Below are 23,644 nucleotides of genomic sequence, written 5' to 3' on the forward strand. Positions count from 1 at the left end.
TTTAAAAGAGGATTGGACAAATCCACAGAGGAGAAGGCTGGCAATAGCTACCAGACATGATAGCTATGTTGTACTACTACTACTACTAATAATAATAATACTTTATTATTTATACCCCGCCCATCTGGCTGGGCTTCCCCTGCCACTCTGGGCGGCTTCCAACAAACATTAAAATACATCAAATATCATAGATTAAAAACTTCCCTAAACAAGGCTGCCTTTAGGTATTTTCTAAATGTCAGGTAGTACAGTAGTTTATCTCTCTGACCTCTGATGGGAGGGTGTTCCACAGGGTGGGCGCCACTACCGAGAAGGCCCTGTAGCTTTGCTTCTCGCAGTGAGGGAACCGCCAGAAGGCCCTTGGCGCTGGATTTCAGTGTCCAGGCAGAATGATGGGGGTGGAGACGCTCCAGGTATACTGGACCGAGGCCGTTTAGGGCTTTAATGGTCAGCACCAACACTTTGAATTGTGCTCGGAAACGTACTGGGAAACGTACTTCCTCTGTCGGAGGCAGTATACCTCTGAATACCACTAGCTGGAACCACAGGAGGGGGAAAGTGTCGTCTTGTGCTCAGATCCTGCAGATCCAGAGTGGCTGGGGGAACCCGGCCAGATGGGCGGGGTATAAATAATAAATTATTATTATTATTATTGTGGATTTCCAACAGGCACCTGGTCAGCCACTGTGAGATAAGGATGCTGAACTAGATGGGCTGGATCTAGCATGGTTCTTACGATGTTCTAATATACAAGAGCTACACACACTGCTCCTTAAAAAACTTCGTAACTGTTTGGGTATGGCTGAATTGCCTGAGAACTTTCCACACTGTACAATACCCCAACAAAACATGGAACCAACCAGTTAACAGCAACAGTTTAAAAACCATTTAATCACTTTTTGCAAAAGAAATTTATTTATTGAAATGTTTATGGGGAAATGCATGCAGTACATAGTAATTCTCTGCCCATATACGTTCTTCTCTTGCGTTTTATCTTTTATTTCCCTTTCCCTCTCCCCTGTCCCACAATCAATATCCACCTGAGGTTATTTTTTATGTGAAAATCTCGTGTGTGTGTGTGTGCTCTTGACTCTTGACTCTTGACTCTTGACTCTGGACCTGTTTATAAAGCTGATTCTAGCTAATAATCCAGGATGATGAGTTTAGGTTTCCTCAGTGGAAGCTTAAAGGCTGCAGTCCTGTCTCTTGATTGCTGGGCATCTCCCTCTGGCTTTTGGAATGGGACACCCTTCAGAGCAAGGAAAATAGGAGGGGAACCAAGAAACAGCTATAAGCTGCTTTGAATCTGAATACAGTTGTACCTTGGATCTCGAATGCCTTGGCTCCCGAACAAATCAGCTCCCGAACGATCGAAACCCGGAAGTGAGTGTTCCAGTTTCCGAATGATTTTTGGAAGCCGAACATCCAAACAGCCCCACTGATCCCGCAAACGTTTGCCAGCTCTCATACTAGCTTCTTAGCAGGCTAGTTATAATAAAAACTTAAAAGTCCCACAGCCTAATAAGTATCATGGGCTTGTTTGCAAGGCTGACATGACCTGTGAATTCTGTCAGTTTCCATTTCTTGGTGCAGAAAGTATTGATCTGATGTGTCGAGATCTTTCCTATTCTAATTCATTCAAGAGGTTTCTGGAAGCTTCTCTGTATGAAAGAAGCTTCATGATTGTTTGGGTTATAGTTATACCTTCAGAGAAGCTGAGTACAGCAGGCTTAAACTGGTTCTCTTATCTCTTTCTGTCAAGGTCTTGCTGACTATAAATAAAGGCCAGAAGGATCCTGGGTTTTACTTTCTATCACTTTGTTCTAGTGTTCTGTTTCTGTATGCTCTGGTGTTAAGGTTTAGTCTTATTATAAGTTTGTAAGTTTTATTTGTAAGCACTGCAACTGGATTTTTATGGACTGTGCCAATCCTGAATGTACTGGATTTGTGGCCATTATGCTCATTTGCCTTCAGTAGCAAGTAAACCTCTGCTGGATGAAGTACAATTGCCTCTGTTCTATTTTTTGGAGACTCTGCTTCGTGTTTAAGTTTTTTCCTTCCCCAGAAGAGGCGACAAATTCTGCCCCCATACCCACTACAGCAGGCATCCCCAAACTTCGGCCCTCCAGATGTTTTGGACTACAATTCCCATCATCCCTGACCACTGGTCCTGTTAGCTAGGGATCATGGGAGTTGTAGGCCAAAACGTCTGGAGGGCTGCAGTTTGGGGATGCCTGCACTACAGAGTGGTTAACAAAAAGGAGTTTATTTTTGGCCCCAGATTCATTTAAAGGATGCCTCTTCCTAAGACAGAAACTGCATAGCATCCCTCTGCCACGTTCTCTCGTCTTCCAAACAGAAAGCCCCCCAAAAGAAGCGTCCCACCCGTCCCGTGGCGTAAAACAGGAGGGTCAGGTGCCACCCTTGCCTTCGCCATGTACATTCTGATGCCTGGCGAGGTGTGCTTTGCGGATGAAGTCCCTCCCGCACTCGGCGCACTTGTAAGGCTTCACACCGGCGTGGATCCTCTTGTGGTTGATGAGCCCCGAGCCTGAGTGGAACCTGCTCCCGCACTGCGAGCACTTGTAGGGCTTCTCCCCCGTGTGGGTCCTCTCGTGGACGGTCAGCAGTGAGTTCCGGCTGAAGCACTTCCCGCACGCGGGGCACTTGAAGGGCTTCTCCCCCGTGTGGCTCCTGCAGTGGACCAGCAGGTGGGAGCTCTGGCTGAAGGTCTTCCCGCAGAACGAGCACTTGTAGGGCTTCTCGCCCGCGTGGCTCCGCTGGTGGTAGATGAGGCCCTGGCGCGAGTGGAAGCTGCTCCTGCACTGGGTGCATTTGTACGGCTTCTCCACGTCGTGGGTCCTCTGGTGGAAGAGAAGGTGCGAGCTCTGGCCAAAGGTTTTCCCGCAGGTGGAGCACCTGTGGTAGGGCCTCTCTGGAGCATTTTCGCCCAAGCCCTGTTCAAAGTCCTCCCTGGACGCGACCCTCATCTTCTGCGTCTGGGGCGGCGGGCTTTCGCTAAGGATCTTTCCGTTTGCCGCGGGGGAAATGGACTCCACCGATCTGTTCCGGACGTGGTTTCCCTGCTGGGTTTTGGGTCTGAGCTCCTTCGGAGCAGTTTGCCCCTGCTCAGGACCCCGGGGACTGCAATCAACGGACCTCCTTTGGGATGCCCGGTGCAACTCGACTGGCGTGGGCCTTGCCTGAAGATCGTTGTGCTCGTTCGTCTGCCTGTAATCTGTTGGAATCGAGAGAAAGAATTAGAACATAAGATTAGCCTGAGGGATCAAGCCAGCGAACCTGTCAAAGAGCGAGTCGGCAGTAAATCGCACCACTCAAAGTTGGGAGTTCACTGTTTGTTTGTGTTTTTTGACAAAGTAATAATCATAAATAAATAAGAATAACAATGGGCACCCCACCCCTGAGACCATTCCATTGTAACTATCCAGCCTCCCAAAATGTCAACTCCTCTTGCGGACGGTTTGACCCCTTTCCATTTTAACAGTACAAATTCTACAAACACCTTCCATATCTCCTCAAAATCATTTCTCCTGCATATTCCCCATCTTACCTTAATGGCACATGTTAATTTATTGGTAATAGCTATATCCCACACTTCTTTATACCATTCTTCCATTTTGTATTCTGCTCGCCCCTTCCACTTCCTAGCTACAATAATTCGTGCAGCTGTCAATAAATTTGTGAGCAAGTCCTTCACGGCCTGGGAATCTTCCACCCCCTTGTAAATTTATAACAATGCTACCTCTGGAATTTGGGTGACCTTTAACCCAGTGATTTCTGTTACCTCTGTTAACTTTATTAGTGTCATGTGACATCTAATGAGCCCAGCAGCTCATCGCTGGTAGGTTCTTTAGATGTGATTCCTGCACTGCAGGGGGTTGGACTAGATGACCCCTTGGGATCCCTTCTGACTCTACAATTCTGTGATTCTGTGCTTACCCAGCAGGCTGTCACCACAGTCATTCTCCTCCTTTGCTTCTCTGCGTGGCTGCGTCTGGCCTGGAAGCACAGAGGTTCGCTCCGTTCCTAAGAAACCAACAGCACCCTTCTCGCCCGGCAGAGGCTCCTGAAACAAGAAACATGAATCCGTTTTAGCCAAAGGTCTGCAAATTCCTGGCTGGACCTAACTCGCAATGCTTTAGTGACAATAAGGACACAGCAACAGCCTGCTGGATCAGGCCAATGGCCCATCTAGTCCAGCATCCTGTTTGGGCTGGGTGTTCATCAGTATGCAGATGATATCCAGCTCTACCTCTCTTTTAAATCAGAACCAGTGAAGGCGGTGAAGGTCCTGTGTGAGTGTCTGGAGGCAGTTGGAGGATGGATAGCGACTAACAGATTGAGGTTGAATCCAGACAAGACAGAAGTACTGTTTTCAGGGGACACGGGACGGGCAGGTGTGGAGGACTCCCTGGTCCTGAATGGGGTAACTGTGCCCCTGAAGGACCAGGGGCACAGCCTGGGAGTCATTTTGGACTCACAGCTGTCCATGGAGGCGCAAGTCAATTCTGTGTCCAGGGCAGCTGCCTACCAGCTCCATCTGGTACGCAGGTTGAGACCCTCCCTGCCCGCGGACTGTCTCGCCAGAGTGGTGCATGCTCTGGTTATCTCCCGCTTGGACTACTGCAATGCGCTCTATGTGGGGCTACCTTTGAAGGTGACCCGGAAACTGCAACTAATTCAGAATGCGGCAACAAGACTGGTGACTGGGAGCAGCCGCCGAGACCACATAACACTGGTCCTAAATGACCTACATTGGCTCCCAGTACGTTTCTGAGCACAATTCAAAGTGTTGGAGCTGACCTTTAAAGCCCTAAACGGCCTCGGCCCAGTATACCTGAAGGAGCGTCTCCACCCCCATCGTTCAGCCCAGACACAGGTCCAGCTCCGAGGGCCTTCTGGTGGTTCCCTCCTTGCGAGAAGTGAGGTTACAGGGAACCAGGCAGAGAGCCTTCTCAGTAGCAGCACCTGCCCTGTGGAATGCCCTCAGATCAGATGTCAAGGAAATAAAAAACTACCTGACTTTTAGAAGACATCTGAAGGCAGCCCTGTTTAGGGAACTTTTTAATGTTTAATGTTTTATTGTGCTTTTAATAATCTGTTGGGAGCCGCCCAGAGAGGCTGGGGGAGACCTGGCCAGATGGGCAGGGTATAAGTAAAAAATTATATTATTATTATTATTTGTCACCCCAGCCAGACAATAAACACTCAAGGAGGGTCTGAAGCAGAGCTGGTTTAGGGTGTAGCCTGGGAAGTGTCCTAAGGGGGGCTGGGATGTGCATTTGGCCCACCGTACCTGAGGTTCCTCCCACCTGGATTAGACCTCCTCACCTTCTGCTGTTCCCATCTCTCTGTCTCCTTCTGCCTCCATAGAAAATCCTCCGCCAGGGCCACTGCCTGGGAACAGCTGTCCGGGCCGCATTCCCTAACGCAGCTCTGGATCTCTGATGGCAGGATTGTCAGGAACTGCTCCAGGATCAGCAGCTCCAGGATCTGCTCCTTGGTGTGCCTCTCCACGTTCAGCCAGCGGTGGCAGAGCTCCTGGAGGTGGCTGTAGGCCCCTCTCGGGCCGTCAGCCTCCTGGTAGCAGAAGTGCCGGAAGTGCTGGCGCTGCTTCTCCCTGCTGATGGCGTCCCCGCGCAAGATGGCCGCCTTCACTTTCCCATAATCCTCTCTGTCTCTGGCCTCCAAGCTGCCGTAAGCCCATTTGGCCTGTCCACTGAGGGCCGGCAGGAGTCGAGCCACCCACTCCTCTTTGGGCCACTGGCAGGCTTTGGCCACTTGCTCAAAGGAGGCGAAGAAGGCCTTGGTGTTGTCCCAGGGGGTGGGCTCCTCTGGCCACTGTGGGATCCCCCACCCCGAGTGAGGAGACTCCACTTCCTTCAGGAACTGCTGCCACTGGGCTTCCCAGCACTGAAGGATCCCTTCCCTTGGCTCCTGTTTCACCTTTTGCTGCGAATGTGGCATCCTTCTTGGGTATTTCTGGGTAACATGAGGGTTTTCCCCAGATCCCTCTGACCCTTCCACCAGTCTGAGGCCTAGCGGGTCTTCCATCTGCAGGCTGGTGGCAATGCCTCCACAGGACACTGACAGTCTCCGAATATTTCCGTAGGTGCCCAGGAAAGGGGATTTCTTTTCCAGAGTGTGGGGGAGAGGAAGAAAGGAACACAAATAAACATGTGTTTCAATATCATCAGCAAACAATTTATGCCAGCTTATTTTCTTTCTTATCTTTCTTATTTATTTATTTACTTCATTTGCAGTGGTACCTTGGGTTACAGACGCTTCAGGTTACAGACTCTGCTAACCTAGAAATAGTACCTCGGGTTAAGAACTTTGCTTCAGGATAAGAACAGAAATCGCACGGGCGCGGCGGCAGGAGCCCCATTAGCTAAAGTGGTACCTCAGGTTAAGAACAGTTTCAGGTTAAGAACGGACCTCCGGAATGAATTAAGTTCTTAACCAGAGGTACCACTGTATATCCCATTGTTTTCCTCCAATGAGATCAAGGTGGCATAGATGTTTTGCTCCTTCTTCATATAAGGTTTGTTAGGCTGAGAGGCAGGTGTAAAGGTAAAGGTAAAGGGACCCCTGACCATTAGGTCCAGTCGTGACTGACTCTGGGGTTGCGCGCTCATCTCGCATTATTGGCCGAGGGAGCCGGTATATAGCTTCCAGGTCATGTGGCCAGCATGACAAAGCCGCTTCTGGCAAACCAGAGCAGCACATGGAAACGCCGTTTACCTTCCCACTATAGCGGTTCGTATTTATCTACTTGCATATTGATGTGCTTTCGAACTGCTAGGTTGGCAGGAGCTGGGACCAAGCAACGGGAGCTCACCCCGTCACAGGGATTCAAACCGCCGACCTTCTGATCAGCAAGCCCTAGGCTCAGTGGTTTAACCCACAGCGCCACTTGGGTCCCTTGAGAGGCAGGTGACTGGCCCTCAAAGTCACATAGTGGGCTTCACGGCCTATCGGGGATTTGAACCCATGTCCCATCTCCTGGCCCAGCACTCTAACCACAAACGCCACACTGTGGCCACAGATTTATCCTCTCATTGAGAATGAGACCTGTGGGGTGAGGATCACATAAGCAAATGCCCCCGCCCCTGAGAGAGGATGGGGAGTCCCTGTATCACACAGAGCCTCATAGCTTAGAAATCCACACACCTCAATAACAAACAAAGCAAACACACATCTCAAATCCGCAACCTTTACATAAAAGAAGAAGAAATGCCATCACTACGGCTATTTTGGTTTATAATCTGAAGATGGAAGCTCCGGTCACTGAACGTGCCCCCAACACCAGATGGTGGCGACAGGGCTGCCATATTTCAAAAAGTGAAAATCCGGACACAAAAGCTGTTGAGCTTTTTCCATTTTCCTGGGCAGTTCAGCGATTTTACGCCCGGACGTTGTTTACGAGGGCAGAATACCAGCTATGTCCGGGAATTTCAAGGCATATGGCACCCCAGTGAATGCAGGAATATCAGAAACGGCTCTCTACAGTCAGACCCACCCAGCCAAGTACAGTGGTACCTCTGGTTAAGAACTTAATTCATTCCGGAGGTCCGTTCTTAACCTGAAACTGTTCTTAACCTGAAGCACCACTTTAGCTAATGGGGCCTCCCGCTGCCACCGTGCCGCCGGAGCACGATTTCTGTTCTCATCCTGAAGCAAAGTTCTTAACCTGAGGTATTATTTCTGGGTTAGCGGAGTTTGTAACCTGAAGCGTTTGTAACCTGAAGCATTTGTAACCCGAGGAACCACTGTACTCGGGCAAAGTCATTTCAGGCAGGGAACATTTCCAACCCTACCTGGAGGTGCCAAAGACATAGACAGACAGACAAACAGACACATGATAGACAGATAGTACAGTATATCTGCATTGATATACTGCCCTCTCATAAAATAATCACGGCTGTGTACAGCAAGATTGCAAATGTAGCGGGAGATTGAACCCAGGAACTTCTGCATGCAAAGCCACACACACACACCCCCCCCCGTTTGCTGCAAATCACTCTGAGCATATCCCCTTCACATCTTACCCTTCGGTGGGCGACCTGGAGATTGTGCCTGGGGTCTTATGTAAAGCTAGTCATACATCAGAGAGGAGGTGGAGGCTAGAACCCTGGGTTGCTAGCTTTCTAGGTGCAAGGCATTATCGACCTCTAGGAAGCATTCCATCGTGCAAGACCCACGTCAGTCAATCAGCAGGAGACGGTGTCTCAGAAACGCCTGGGCTTCACCACCTCTCACCTGTTGCACCTCCCTCTGCAGGTGCGATTCCTCCCCCCCCCTCCCCACTTTGATCTGGTCTGCTCTCCTTCTCTTCCCAGAATCGGGCTTCTCATTCAGGAGCTCCAGCCCCAACAACAAAACGAAGAGATTGTGTAATAATAACCTCGCCTAAATGCATAGCCCCACAGCAAAAAAAGAGTCAGTTTCCGGGGGGACGGGAAAAAAGAATGGAACAGGAAAAGGGGGTTTCCAGTGTTTACATCCTGGGTTATGTTTTCACCACTTCCGTTTCCTTCTTTCTAGGAAGCTGAAGGGTCCTCCAAGGAACTCTCTCGTTTTAACTCCTCCATAGGCAGTGGGGAAATCCCTTTTTTGCACACAGGGACAGCGTTTCCTCTGGCACCTTAATTGTACAGTATAGCTTTCATCATAGGCTGAAGAAGCACCTTTTTACACCTGAGATATAAGCGTTTTTATTATTATTATTATTTTAAAGAACCCACCATTTTCATTTGATTGCAAACTCTTTTTCTCTTATAATTAATATTGTGTTCTTGCATTGCTGTGTTTCCTCCCTTTGTGGTGAAGCATGGCTAAGGGTTGGAATCTAATAATATTTTTTTTAAAAGATAATGATACTTTTTGTTAGGACCAATAAAATGGTTTTTTCTGAGTAGTGAGCAAGTTTTCATATTCCACAAATCCTCCCTTGATTGAAGAAAGAGGATGGAGAAAGGTTTTTTTCCTCCTCTCTCCTAATGTGAGAACCTGTGGAAATCGAAGGAAGCTGAACATTGGAAGATTCGAGATAGGCAAAAGTAAAAGTCTTATTTCCAGGACAGCAGAGCAAAACTGATTATGGAACTCTCTGCCACAGGAGGCAAAAGAAAACGCTTCTTCACACAGCGCAAGAAGCCAGGGATGTCCACCAACATGGCTTTAAAATATTGGTCCTGGAGGTTGAGGCTATCAATGGCTACTAGCCATGGTCAAGAAGCCGAAATGCTTCTCAATACATTTCTAGGAGCTTCAGGAGGGGGAGAAAATGGTTCTGTTCTCGGGTCCTACTCGCATGTTCCCCATGGGCACTGTTGTAAAATTTAAATTGCACACATAGGAAAATGCCTTGAGAGAAACGATACTTTATTTTAGCACACAGAACAATCCCAAAAAGCCATTTTGGGTCATTTCAAAATGACCTCAAATATTCATTTGCAGTTGGGGGAAGGAGATGGGGAGAGCTTCCCCATTGCCTTTTCACTTGCAAATCCCGCTAAGTTTCTGTTAAACTGTCAAGAGGTGTTAGTTTGTAAGAATTTAGAAACTAAAGTATTTAACATCTTGCCCAGGGAATGCATTTTCAGATATCCAGGCAGACAGGAGCGAAGTCTCATGCTCAAATTTCTATGGGAGATGTATGATGTTTTTGGGGTGGTCTTGGGCTAAGGGATGGGCAATTTCAAAAGTCTCTATTTATTTGTTCAGGGTCTCTCCTACTTCCTTGCAAGGAGGGGAGGGAACTCTGTTGCAATAGAAAAAGAAAGATCAGCCTTGCTTTTCACTGCCTCCTGCTTCCTCCATCCATTGGATTTAGGCGACTCAGAGTCCCTTGGGGAGTTGGGCAGCAAAAGCCAAACCTCAATTTTTTACATCAGCACAGCCACTGTGAGAACAGGGTGGGCACTTCTTATGTTCTTAAAAACAGGGTATTAAAAGCTTTCTGAACAGGGCACACTTAAACAGAGTCAGATCCATCTATCTCAGTATTGCTCAAGACCAGGCATCCCCAAACTGCGGCCCTCCAGATGTTTTGGCCTACAACTCCCATGATCCCTATCTAACAGGACCAGTGGTTGGGGAAGATGTAGTCCAAAACATCTGGAGGGCCGAAGTTTGGGGATGCCTGATCTAGTCCAACCCCCTGCAATGCAGGAAACTTATCCCCAACATGCAGCTCAAACCCATGACTCTGAGATTAAGTCTCATGCTCTACCAACTGAGATATCCCAGGTGATAAGGCATAGCTTTGGAGTGTACGGAACAAGTCCTCCCTGGTGTTGTTTCCATAATAAGTCATCTCCAGAGCTACCCTAACAGCCAGTCCTGAAGGTGCGCCTCTTTACTCTGTCCCCCCTGGTACCTGAGAGACGTGTTTGCAGGGCCTACACTATTCCTGTGATTGCAATCTGTTTTTGTTTTTTTCTAAAAATTATTTATTAAATTTATATATTGTCCTTCATCAGAGGATCACAGGTTTACAGTATAAAAACACAAAAATACATAACGTAATAACAAACAAAACAATAACCCCACCCCGAAACCCCACCCCCACAGTTTAAAAGATTAGTTAATTAACCAAAGGCCTGGGAAAAGAGGATTTTTGAATTTTAAATTGTTGTAACCCACACTGTGACCTGCTGGCAAAGGGTAGTAATAAATTTAATGCTTTATTAAATTTAAATTAAATTTGATGGTGATAATGATAATAATACCGAGTTAGACTGTTGGCCCATCTAGATCAGTATTGTCAGCACGGATTGGCAGCAGCTCTCCAAGGGTTTCAGGCAGGGGATCTTTCAGGAAAGCTTGGTGCCCTCCAGGCAGTTATCAGACTTTGACTACCATCAGCACAGGCCAGTCAGGGATGGGATTTGTAGTCCAGCAACAACCAAGCCTCACCCCTGGTCTCAAGCATCACTAATCCATTTCTTACTCACCAAAGATTTTTCCCCTTCCCCAACTTTCTATTATTCTGTGATACCTCTGCAAGAATCCAAAGATTTCCCAGAACTGCTGCTCAATTAAAGAAAACTAAATGCATCAACCTCATTTGTTTCAATGATCAAACAAAAACTGCTTGAATGTCACACAGATTAAACAATCATGGGTAATAAAACAGTCTTCAAAAAATTTTAAATGAAGGGAAGTGTACTTTATCCCGCCCGCCCTCCCCCCCCCCCAGCCTGGCTTCCTTAGAATTATCGTAGGGGTTCTCCCCATTGGTGCAAATTGAGAGATTTTCACAGCACAACCCCACACCTGCCAACTCTGAAAGTACAAGTCTCATGAGGTCCCACCGGGCTCACTTCCAAGCTCAGCTTGGGATCGAACCTTCACCTGAAGTCTCCAGCTCCCTGATCCCTTTGATTGGAGGTGGCTTGCCGTACCAAAATGAGCGACACCTTCTCCCTAGAAACGTACAATAACTTTCTCGTGGGACGGGCTAACAAATCTTTTCTTCCTTTCTGTCAGGGCCTGCGTTCCCTTGGGAGCCACATCCCAGCAGAAGGTGGGGGCGGAGTCAGCAGTGGGTGGGGCCAAAGCCCAAAGTGGGCGGGACCAGAGCAAAAAATGGGTGGGACACCTGTCTCCGTAGGTGCCTCTCTCTCAATCGTCTCCTTTACGCCCTTTCTCTCTCCCTCAGCTACCCCCTTTTCTCTCAGCCACCCCATTTTCTCTCTGTGCCACCCCCTTCTCTCTCTCCATCACCCTCTTTTCTTTCATTCCCCCACCTGCATGAACCGAGGTTAAAAACCGAATGAAATCAGAGAGAGAGAGCCACATGTGGTCAGCCCTGCTGTAGGGGGGAAACTTGGAATACAGTCGTACCTTGGAAGTCAAACGGAATCCGTTCCGGAAGTCCGTTCGACTTCCGAAACTTTCGGAAACCAAAGTGCAGCTTCTGATTGGCTGCAGGAAGCTCCTGAAGCCAATCAGAAGCCACAGAAGCCCCGTCAGACGTTTGGCTTCCAAAGAACATTAGCAAACCGGAACACTCACTTCTGGGTTTGCAGCGTTTGGGAGCCAAAACTTTCGCGTACCAAGGCGTTCAGCTTCCAAAGTACAACAGTACACCTTTCTGAGAGAGGTGGTGTCTCTGGATAGTTTGATTTAAAGTCCTATGGGGGGCGGTGCTCTCTTATTTTCTTGCACATTAGGTTCTTGAGGTGCTTTGCCTCTGTTCATTCCAGGGAGCATTCCAATTAACCAGCAAACTCCTACGAGTAACCGAGGCAAGGTTTCTCCTTTGAGCGACAGCAACCAGCCGAAGACCCCCGCAACGACAAGCAGGCCAGCATCAGTTCACACGGCTTCCTCTGTGTGGGTTTTTCTCGCGGCTCGCAAGATGCAAGTTCAAAACAAAGCTCTCCCCGCAGTCAAGAGCACTCGTGGGGCTTCTCCCCGACGTGGACCCTGCCATGCATGAGGAGGAGTCTCTTGCAGCTGAAGCATTTCCCGCAGGCCGCACATTTGTGGGGCTTCTCACCCGTGTGGGTCCGCCGGTGCAACGTGAGGCCCGCGCTCCAGCCAAAGGTCTTCCCACACTCGAAGCACCGGTACGGCTTCTCCCCCGTGTGGATCCTGCGGTGCGAGGAGAGCTCGGCACTCCGGCGGAAGCTCTTCCCGCAGTCGGGGCACTTGTGGGGCTTGTCCCGCTGGTGGATCCTCGCATGCTGGATGAGGTAGGAGGCGCAGCTGAAGCGCTTGGCGCAGACGGAGCATTTGTGGAGCTTCTCCCCCGTGTGGCTCCTCTTGTGCTGTGTCAGCTGGGCATTGCGCCCGAAGCTCTTCCCGCAGGCGAGGCACTGGAAGGGCTTCTCCTTGGTGTGGATCCTCTCATGGAAGATCAGGTGAGACCTCTGGCGGAAGGTCTTGGGGCAGGAGGCGCACTCGTAGGGCCTCTCGCCAGTGTGGGTCCGCCTGTGAAGGATGAGGTTGGAGCTGCAGGCGAAGCGCTTCCCGCACGCGGCGCACTTGTAGGGCCGGTCGCCCGTGTGCATGCGCCGGTGGCGGAGCAGGTACGAGTTGCAGCTGAAGCTCTTGCCGCAGGCGGAGCAGGCGTATGGCTTCTCACCCGTGTGGATCCTCTCATGGACAACCAGGTACGAGTTGCAGCTGAAACTCTTGCCGCAGGCGGCGCAGCTGAAGGGCTTCTCCCCCGTGTGGATCCTCTCGTGGCGGATCAGGTGAGACTTATCCCGGAAGGTCTTGGGGCAGGAAGAGCACTGGTGGGGCTTCTTCTTCCCCGCGTGCATCTGCTGGTGCCGGGTCAGGTTGTCCTTGCGGCTGAGGCCCTTCCCGCACTCACCGCACTGGTAGGGAGCTTTCTGAGCTTGTGCTCTTTCGTGCCCCGAGAGAGAGGGGTCGTTTCCCGAGCACCTGGGAGGCATCGGGTACTGTTCCCCTCGCTCCAGGCTCCCCGGCCGGCTGTGCTTCCCTTCGAACGCTCTCGCCTGCCTGCCGTCTAACAGAATGTGGGGAAAAGAAGGAAAGGAAAGAGGCATGTATGAGGACAGCAAGAGCCAACCATCTAGAGTTCATTTGTGATTCCCAGCAGCTGGTATTACTAGTATTTTTGCTTATTAATTACAGTAATTTGCTTGTTAATTAATTAATTAATTTTGCTTATTAATTTAATTTATTAGTTGCTTTATTATATATAGAGAGAGAGAAAACTTTTTTCTGGGGGTATGCAGCAGTACACATACCCCTTAAACATTCTGTGAATCTTTATTTTAGAAAAAAAGCTATGTGTGTGTGTATAAAATTACAGTTTAGAAAACCTTAGAATATCAGTTACTTCCCTTCTTCTCTTTCCATGTTTCATTTTGCACAACATAAATCCCTGCATATTTTATATAAACTGTACCATTCAGTATTCCATTGTTACTTCCATCAAAACTTATTTACACTGTTGTATTTATCTTAATGTTGCCAACGTTAGCATTAAGCTAGAGAGTTCCAGAAAAACATCTACTTCTGTTTCACTGACTATGCAAAAGCACTTGACTGTATCAACCACAGCAAACTATGGCAAGTTCTTAAAGAAATGGGAGTGCCTGATCACCTCATCTATCTCCCGAGAAATCTCTATGTGGGACAAGAAGCTACAGTTAGAACTGGATATGGAAGAACTGATTAGTTCAAAATTGGGAAAGGAGTACGACAAGGTTGCATATTGTCTCCCTGCTTATTTAACTTATATGCAGAATTCATCATGCGAAAGGCTGGACTAGATGAATCCCAAACTGGAATTAAGATTGCTGGAAGAAATATCAACAACCTCAAATATGCAGATGACACAACCTTGATGGCAGAAAGTGAGGAGGAATTAAAGAACCTTTTAATGAAGGTGAAAGTGGAGAGTGCGAAATATGGTCTGAAGCTCAACATAAAAAAAAAACTAAGATCATGGCCACTGGTCCCATCACCTCCTGGCAAATAGAAGGGGAAGAAATGGAGGCAGTGGGAGATTTTACTTTCTTGGGCTCCTTGATCACTGCAGATGGTGACAGCAGTCACAAAATTAAAAAACGCCTGCTTCTTGGGAGAAAAGCAATGACAAACCTATACAACATCTTAAAAAGCAGAGACATCACCTTGCCGACAAAGGTCTGTATAGTTAAAGCTATGGTTTTCCCAGTAGGGATGTATGGAAGTGAGAGCTGGACCGTAAAGAAGGCTGATCACCGAAGAATGGATGCTTTTGAATTATGGTGCTGGGGGAGACTCTTGAGAGTCCCATGGACTGCAAGAAGATCAAACCTATCCATTCTTAAGGAAATCAGCCCTGAGTGCTCACTGGAAGGACAGATTGTGAAGCTGAGGCTCCAATATTGGCCACCTCATGAGAAGAGAAGAATCCTTGGAAAAGACCCTGATGTTGGGAAAGATTGAGGGCACTAGGAGAAGGGGACGACAGAGGACGAGATGGTTGGACAGTGTTCTCGAAGCTATGAACATGAGTTTGACCAAACTGCGGGAGGCAGTGGAAGACAGGAGTGCCTGGCATGCTCTGGTCCATGGGGTCACAAAGAGTCGGACACGACTAAACAACTAAACAACAACAACACCAGACTCGTTGATGAATGAAGCTAAGTTAGGTCTGTTAATTTTTACTTGGAGTGAATTAACACCCATCGAATATGTCTCCCGTCTCTTACCGTTGGAGATTCTTTGCTGGATCATGACATTGCCAACATCACTGGGATCTCCTCTAAAAGGAATGGATCCACATGTGGTCTTCTCTGGGTCGATCTCCTGACGGCTCTCTCTCCTGTGCCGATTCTCCTGCTTATGCCACGGGGAGGTGCTCTGCTCTGCCCTCTCTGGAGGCAGTCCGTGAAGCCCCAATGGCTCCAGACTGCCAGGAGAGTATTTTGCTTCTTCGCAAGCATCAACACAGCCTTCAGCAGCTAGGGGAAAAGAGAGTCATCCCAATCACAAACGTATGGTCAGCCCTAGCAAAGAGCAGGGGCCAGGGGCAATGAAATCAGATTTTGAAATGAGAACATAAGGAAAGAACCTTCATGAAGGCCATCTGTCTTGGAGGCTTGAGTCGAGATTCCTGCACTGCAGGGGGGTTGGACTAGATTGCCCTTAGGACGCCTTCCAACTCTACAGTTCTATTATTCTATGGAGAAAAGGACTATTGGTGGCTACGCTTTGCCCCCACAACTGGAGGAAGCAATACTTCTGAACGACGGTTGCTGAAAACCACAGGAGGGGGGAGAGCTCTTGTGCTTGAATCCTGCCTCTGGTTGGCCACTGTGAGAACAGGATGCTGGACTAACCGTCCATTGGCCTGATCCAGGAAACTCTCTTCCAATGTTCTTAATGAGCTACAAAACTGTCTTTCCAATGGATTAACCAACAATGCAAACATTTGGAGAAAGACATCTCCTTTGGAGAAAGGTGCCTACTGACCTGATCCTAAAGGAGCACCCAAGTGCAACAGCCCTATTATTATTATTATTATTATTATTATTATTATTATTATTATTATTACCCTGCCCATCTGGCTGGGTTTCCCCAGCCACTCTGGGCGGCTCCCAACAGAATATTAAAAACACGATAAAACATCAAACATTAAAAACTTCCCTAAACAGGGCTGCCTTCAGATGCCTTCTCAAAGTCAAATAGTTGTTTATTTCCTTGACATCTGATGGGAGGGCGTTCCACAGGGCGGGCGCCACTACCGAGAAGGCCCTCTGCCTGGTTCCCTGTAACCTCACTTCTCGCAGCGAGAGAACCTCCAGGAGGCCCTTGGAGTTGGATCTCAAGTGTCTGGGCTGAACGATGGGGGAGGAGACACTCCTTCAGGTATACTGGGCTGAGCCCTATCTGTGATTCCCAGTAATGCAGAACCGTAGAGTTGGAAGGGATCCCGAGGGTCATCTAGTCCAACCACCTGCAATGAGGGAATCTTTCTCCCAGCATGGGGCTCAAACCCACAACCCTGAGATTAAGAGTCTCACACTGTACCGACTGAGCTGCCTCCAGCAGTGGAGGTAGAACACAGCCACTGTAGATAGTAGGCACGGTTGGCTCCATGAATTTGGAGCTCCCAGAAGGGGCTGAGGGGAGCTGGGAGCCTGAAAGCAGATTTCGCTGTTGGAGCTGAGCATACAGAGCCTCGAACCTACAACCTCTCAAGTGCCGTGCAGATGCTCTGCACCACTGAGCTGCACTGCCTGATCCCGGACTGAGCTCTGCTGGGATTATCTCCGCTCCAGCTGGGAAGTCAGGCAGGTAACAAGGCTCACCTAGTACACCGGCCTCCCCGCTGCCATAGTCCTCCTGCTTGGCTGCCATGCTGAGCTGTTTCTGGTCAGCATCTACAGGAGCCTGACTTGGCCCCGTGAAACTGACAGCCGCCTCTGCGAGGAGAGTGAGCACCTGGAAACGGGCGAGAGCAACAATTTATAAGTTTTATAGGTTTTCAATTACAATAATAGCCTCATTATAACAATGCCAAATTATAATAAAATTACTAATCCCTCACTACGAGAAGCCAAGTTACAGGGAACCAGGCAGAGGGCCTTCTCGGTAGTGGCACCCACCCTGTGGAATGCCCTCCCACTAGAGGTCAAAGAGAACAACAATTACCAGACCTTTAGAAGGCATCTCAAGGCAGCCCTGTTTAGGGAAGCTTTTAATGTTTGATGGATTTCTGTATTTTAATGTTTGATGGATTTCTGTATTTTAGAATTTCTGTTTTGTTGGAAGCCGCCCAGAGTGGCTGGGGGAACCCGGCCAGATGGGCGGGGTATAAATAATAAATTATTATTATTATTATAATCCCAATCATTCAGATGCCAAATGATATAATTTAGGTGGCTCCCCGCGTGCTAGAATTGATGGTTTGATTACTTACTTTATTTCTGCATTCCAAACTCTTATGAATTTCAATTGCACTCCAGTCAAAATATCAATCGCTTACACAACAACTGCAATATTAACAACTTCCATTTGTACTGACACAAAAAAAGTGTGGGATCCACTTTTCTCCGTAACCACTTGACCGATCGTCCTGAAATTTTGACACAGCGATCCAGGCCACACCTCCGCAGGTACAAACCTCTTTTTCAACAAAGTAAAACAGCGCCCTCAAGTGGATTTCCTCCCACAGTACACCTCCTCCCTTCCTGTGAAATCTACACCACACCCACACGCCTCCACCACGAGATCCACCACTCACATCCATCCATCTGGCAGAGGTGTTGAAGACCAAACCAACTGAAAACAGGCCTTTTCCAGCAACAAGGCCCAACATTGCCAAGTGGAGGTAGGGGCCTGCCTGGGGGGGGATGGGGGGCCGAATAGGGGGCAGGGATACGTAATGGGTCAGAACAGGGTGGGGGGAGGCACAGGGTGGGGGGAGGCACAGGGATGAAACCTGCCCTCTCCACAGTATCTCGCCTCGACTCAGGGGGACTCTGAGGCTTAGGGGGATCTGAAGGGGGGCTATTACCCTCCATTTCACAGACTAACGCACAGCAACGCGTGCAGGGCCAGCTAGTGATTTATAAAGCTACAGATGAAACATTCAAACTATATCCTTGTTCTTCCGGTGGGTGACAATTATTCCATCCATGATGTTTCTTCCTGTCCTTGTAGAATATTATGTCTATCTCGTCCTGGTTGTTGCCACTCTCCATCATGCCTTGGGCAGATAAGAACAACAATTTAAGGCAGCATGGACCAACCTGCATCCCGAACGGCCTCTTTTGGCAGCCCTTGAAAACGTTTGAGGGGAAAAACATCTTAAAGCCTTAAGAAAATATTTTGGTGTCATACGTTGTTAACGATAACACATACATCTTTTCTATATTAAATTGGTTTAACAATTAAATATATTAAACCTGATGTGCATTTAACACACACACACAAACTCTCTCTCTAGATATATGGCATATATTGTATGATATGAAATATATTTTAATTTACATTACGAAAATTTAATTCAGGGTGCGGCCTGCGAGTTCTGTGTCAAAGTACAGCGGTACCTTGGCTCCCGAACTCAATCCGTTCTGGTAGTCCATTCAACTTCCAAAACGTTTGCAAACCAAGGCGCAACTTCCGGCTGGCTGATTGGCCCTGGAAAGCTGCCATCAGCTGTTTTCTAAAAGTCAGATAGCTGTTTATTTCCTTGACATTTTATTCTTGTAGCCCGCTTGGTCTGAGTACATTGATCGAAAAGCCACATTTCCATAACACCGCAGGTACCGCAGTGTGAATGGAGCGTTAGACGATAGCATAATTATAATAAGGAAAACTGATGCGACATACTCCCTGCCTGCCTGCAACCTGATTTAGATCATTGATCCATCTAGCTCAGTATTGTCTACACTGACCGGCAGATGCTCTTCACCATTTCAGATGGAGGTCTCCCCTAGCATGGGGGATTGAATCTGGGACCTTCTGTTTTAGCAATGCAGACGTTTTACCCGAGCTACAGCCTTTATCCTACACAAGCTCTGCATCTCCCCTCTTCTACGCTGAGGTGTACGTGATTTGCGCCATCGTCTCTCTGCCGAACCTGGCCCATTCAGCCGCCTGAAACCTCCTCGCCTGCTTCTCTTTCTTTTTTATACATAATTTTCATTAAACTTTCTGTTTTACCATTTAAAATACTCATTTAAACATCCTTAAAATTTCAATGGCTTCCCATTTTCTCTTTCTATGCTTCATTTTGCATAACATAAATCCCTGCATATTTTACAAAAGCTAAACTATTCAGTATCCCATTATTATATCCATCAAAATTTATTTCCAAAATTTATCTGAATTCTGCCCACATTTTCAAGTGTACACAACCCCCCCCCCAATATATTCAATAAATGTTTTCCAATCTTCTCTAATAACACGTTTTTCTTGTTCTCTTACTCTATAGGTTACGTCTTCAAGCTGTGCATATCCCATCACTTTAAGTTGCCAATCTTCTTTGGTTGGGACCTCGCTGGTTTTCAATTTTTGGGCTAACAAAACACGGGCCACAGTAGTGGTATACATAAATAACCTTTTTTGACAGCTGGAAATTTCCATCTGAATTATCCCCAACAAAAAGGACTCTGCGGGGGTTTTTTGGGGGGGTGCTTTTGAACATTTTTTCCCCAATTCATTATGGATGATTTCCCAATACCCTTCTTACCCTTTTACATGTCCACCACATGTGGAAGAAAGTTCCCTCCACCTCTTTGCATCTCTAGCACTTACCTGCTTCAGTCTTAAAGATCTTAGCAAGCCAACTGGGAGTTAAATACCACCTGTAAATCATTTTCCTCCTCACCTGCTTCTCCATCCTTTCGGCATCCTTCTGGAGGAACTCCTCAGCCAGGGCCACCGCCTGGGCACATGTCTCCGGCCCCCACTGCCTGACCCAGCTCTGGATGTCAGCCGGAAGGACAACCAGGAGCTGCTCCAAGACCAGCAGCTCCAGGATCTGCTCTTTGCTGTGCCTCTCGATCTTCAACCACGCCTGGCAAAGCTCCCGGAGCTGCCTATGGGCCCCCCCCTCGGCCCCTTGGCCTGCTGGTAGCAGAAGCCCCTGAAGCGCTGCCGCTGCTTCTCCCGCCTCAAGGCATCCCAGCGCAAGATGGCCGTCTTTACTTTCCCATAATCCTCCCTGTCTCGGGCTTCGAGTGCAAGGAAAGCCTGCTTGGCTCCGCCACTGAGGGCCGGCAGGAGCCGGGCTGCCCACTCGTCCTCGGGCCACCGGCAGGCTTCGGCCACTTGCTCAAAGGTGGCCAGGAAGGCTTTGGGGTCGCCCCATGGCTTGGGCTCCTCCAGCAATGGGCCAGTGGGGCTGAGGGGCTGAGGGGACTCCACCATCTTCAGGAACTCCTGCCATTGGGCTTCCCAGTGTTGAAGCAAACCCTCGCAGGGCTCTTGTTTAACTAAGGTTGCGTCTGGTGTTTTTTGGACGACTTCTCCGGCGGTCTCAAGGGGGTCCTTCCCACTGCCATCCAGTGCCTCCCCTTGCGGACAGCTTCCTGGGTCCATTTTCATGCCGGTTCCACCTCCTGAGGGACCCAGAGTAACCCAGAGTCGTGGCCGTTGATGCCGCCACATTCTAGGCCATCACGAAAGGGGTAGCTCCCTGGATATAGCAAAGAAAGATCACAGGATCGTAAAATTCGTAGCGTTGGAAGGGAACCCAAGGACCATCTAGTCCAAGGCAAGAATCTTTTGCCCAATGTGGGGCTCAAACCAACAATCCTGAGATTAATAGCTTCCTGGTCTGCTCCAGGTCTATTCAATTAAATTGATTTAGAAACCACATAACATTTCAGAATTCCCTTAAGTGGTGTGTACCACGTACGATTAAATGAACAGGGTCTCTATTACAACAAAATTAGAAGCTAAAAGCCAAGAATCCAGCAGAATTTAGAGCAAACCCATCAAAATAAATGGGCCTAAGTTACTCATGGCCAGTGCTTTTTTTCTTTAAAAAAATGTGTGCGCGGTCAGCACATGCGCAGAAGTGCAAAATCGTGCTTTGCACATGCGCCATAGCAGCGCTTCGAGAACCAATAACCTCGACTTACAAAGACGGCCGCAGAACAGATCGTCTTCGTAAGTCGAGGTACTACTGTATCATTAATAATAACAATAACAATACAGGTAGGTAGCCGTGTTGGTCTGCCGAAGTCGAAACAAAATAAATAAACTCCTTTCAGTAGCACCTTAGAGACCAACTAAGTTTGTCATTGGTATGAGCTTTCATGTGCATTTCGTGTGTATCTGAAGAAGGGGACACGGGTGGCGCTGTGGGTTAAACCACAGAGCCTAGGGCATGCTGATCAGGTCGGCGGTTCAAATCCCCACCAAACTAGCAGTTTGAAAGCACGTCAAAGTGCAAGTAGATAAATAGGTACCACTCCAAGCGAGAACGTAAATGGCGTTTCCGTGTGCTGCTCTGGTTTGCCAGAAGCGGTTTTGTCATGCTGGCCACATGACCTGGAAGCTGTAATGCGAGATGAGTGCGCAACCCCAGAGTCGGTCACGACTGGACCTAATGGTCAGGGGTCCCTTTACCTTTAGCTTTAAGGTGCTACTGGAAGGATTTTTTTTATTTTGTTTCGAATCAATACAGCACCTTTTCAAGCAATAATACAGCTGCATAGTTGTCTCCAGAAGAATAAATATAATTTGGATACAATGGAGGATTGTCAATTGGATTGACCTAAAATATGCAGCTAAAAAGGTTACTTAAAGAACCTTTGGGGGGGGGGGGAGTCCTAAGATTCGGAAGAATCTTGTGTAGAATTCTAATATGTTAACATGCAAGAATATTAATTGTGTGAAAGAATTTGTAAAATCAAATAATATATATAGGAATAAATATAGTTACAGGTAGGTAGCCGCCGTGTTGGTCTGCCATAGTTGAAACAAAATTTTTAAAAAATTCCTTCCAGTAGCACCTACTGGAAGGAATTTTTTTATTTTGTTAGGAATAAATATGATTATACAGCAGCAGAGTCGCCAAATAAAACAACGGCAATACAGTACAGCATCAACATGATTCATGATAATATAGCAGCACTGCCTGCTCCAACCTTTTCAAATGAATTATTCTAATAACAATACATAGGGCAGCATAGTCGTCTTCTAGCGCACCTTTTCAGCGGCGGTTTGCTGCGCACAAATCTGCAAAAGAGCCTTTCCCCCAGCCCCCCACTCTCCTCCCCAAACGGGAACACACGGCCCTCCCCTGACAATAGGTGCCCATCTAGATGCTGGGAGCGGGGGAGGAGCCCCCCTTGATTGCCTCTTTCGCTAATTAGCGCCCCCCACGCGCCCAGTCCCCCTCCCCCGACCTCCGTTTCCTTCCCGGGAATCTCCGTGCACCAAAGCAGGCGCCCAACGCGTGTGCACGCACACTTTTCCGGGCGAGGGGGGAGAGGGGCTACTGCGTTGAAAAGCATCCCGTGTTGCAGGGTCCTTGCTAGGAATCGCAGTCTCTTTCTGCTTTAACTCCTTGTGCATCTCTCTCTCTCTCTCTCTTTCTCTCTCTCTCTCTCTCTCTCTCTCTCTCTCTCACACACACACACACACACACACACACCTCTATTTATGGTCAAACAAAATAAAAATAAAAATCCTTCCAGTAGCACCTTAGAGACCAACTAAGTTTGTCATTGGCATGAGCTTTCTTCAGATACATACCTATTTATGGCATCATAGCCTCAAGGGTATTTTTCGTTCTTTAATATTTGTTTCATTTTTCATGACACTGCTACATTTTAGAACTCAGTCGGGAAAGCATGAAGCTCTTCATCTCACGGATGTGGGTTAGATGACCCTTGTGGCCCCTTCCAACTCTACCATTCTATTCCATTTTTAATTAGTCATATTGTATCATATTATTTCATATTTCATACTATTTTGGGTTTAAAAAATATTTTCCCATTTAAATTACATTTTAGATTTATTATTCATATTTCGGGGTTATTCCATTTTTATACATTGCATTATTATAGTTTACCAGCTGGCCTGGCCACACGTTGCTGTGGCTTAGTCTGTTAAATGGGCCCACAGAGTCCACCTTCAGACTCCCCTGTAGGCCCCACTTTGGCTTAGTCTGTTAAATGGGCCCTCAGAGTCCCCCTTCAGACTCTTCCCCTCAGCCCCCCCCCCGGATTCATCCCTGTGATCGGCCCCACCCTGTCCCGACCCGTGACCTTTCCCGCCCCCACCCCCCACCCCCCACCCAGGAGAGCCCCCACCTCTATTCAGCCTAGTCTCCAAACCTCTACCAGTCTGCAAAGCCAGGCCAAGCTGCTGTGGAGAGGAAAGCTTTCCTATCTGCAGTACCAGTGTAGCCACCACAAGAGGCCGCTGTTGTGCAAGGTCTCCTGATTCTGGCTTCTATTTCCTAGCTAGCATGTACTTTAGGGTGAGTTGTGAGTTCTTGAACACTGGGATTTTGGGGTTTTACGTGGCCCAGGTGTGACATTTGTCTTAGGAAGCTTTATAAGATCCTTCAGACATTCACATGGGACGTTGTGACCGAATTTGAATGCAATCAATCAACCGGTTTCGGAGAAAAACGGAGACCCACCCACATGCCCTTTTTACATTTATATAGATATAG

General features: G+C 48.0%; 1 protein-coding gene and 1 pseudogene across 5 annotated transcripts; both read right to left on the minus strand.

Annotated features, from left to right (window-relative positions):
* Window positions 1-896: 896 nt before the first annotated feature.
* On the minus strand, window positions 897-12,313 carry LOC148687138 (uncharacterized). Of its 4 annotated transcripts, none has more exons than XM_088663940.1 (4): window positions 12,046-12,313; window positions 5,353-6,153; window positions 3,961-4,087; window positions 897-3,238 (listed from the first exon to the last, which is right to left on the minus strand). In XM_088663940.1, exons 2-4 carry the CDS (start codon window positions 6,073-6,075, stop codon window positions 2,412-2,414), a joined length of 1,677 nt encoding a protein of 558 aa, XP_088520066.1. In that variant the 5' UTR covers window positions 6,076-6,153; window positions 12,046-12,313; the 3' UTR covers window positions 897-2,411. The 4 variants fall into 4 exon arrangements, with proteins under 4 accessions (XP_088520066.1, XP_088520064.1, XP_088520065.1 ...); XM_088663938.1 differs by lacking the exon at window positions 12,046-12,313 and adding an exon at window positions 8,429-8,528; XM_088663939.1 differs by lacking the exon at window positions 12,046-12,313 and adding an exon at window positions 8,073-8,498.
* Window positions 12,314-12,343: 30 nt separating this feature from the next.
* LOC132591365 (uncharacterized) lies at window positions 12,344-22,331 on the minus strand (annotated as a pseudogene). Its single transcript, XR_015948525.1, has 5 exons — window positions 22,168-22,331; window positions 19,838-20,647; window positions 16,812-16,944; window positions 15,210-15,461; window positions 12,344-13,510 (listed from the first exon to the last, which is right to left on the minus strand). The product of XR_015948525.1 is annotated as an uncharacterized LOC132591365 (transcript).
* Between the last annotated feature and the right edge of the window lie 1,313 nt (window positions 22,332-23,644).

The sequence above is a fragment of the Zootoca vivipara genome, chromosome 2 (genome assembly GCF_965207765.1).
Source record: "Zootoca vivipara chromosome 2, rZooViv2.hap1.1, whole genome shotgun sequence".
Taxonomy (NCBI): Eukaryota; Metazoa; Chordata; class Lepidosauria; order Squamata; family Lacertidae; genus Zootoca; species Zootoca vivipara.

Excerpts from the sequence above, each read along its gene's own strand:
- LOC148687138 (XM_088663938.1), bottom strand. Across the intron at positions 4,088-5,352 it reads AGAGATGGGAACAGCAGAAG|GAGCCTCTGCCGGGCGAGAA; the intron begins GTGAGGAGGTCT and ends TTCTTGTTTCAG. Across the intron at positions 3,239-3,960 it reads CTGTGGTGACAGCCTGCTGG|ATTACAGGCAGACGAACGAG; the intron begins GTAAGCACAGAA and ends CGATTCCAACAG.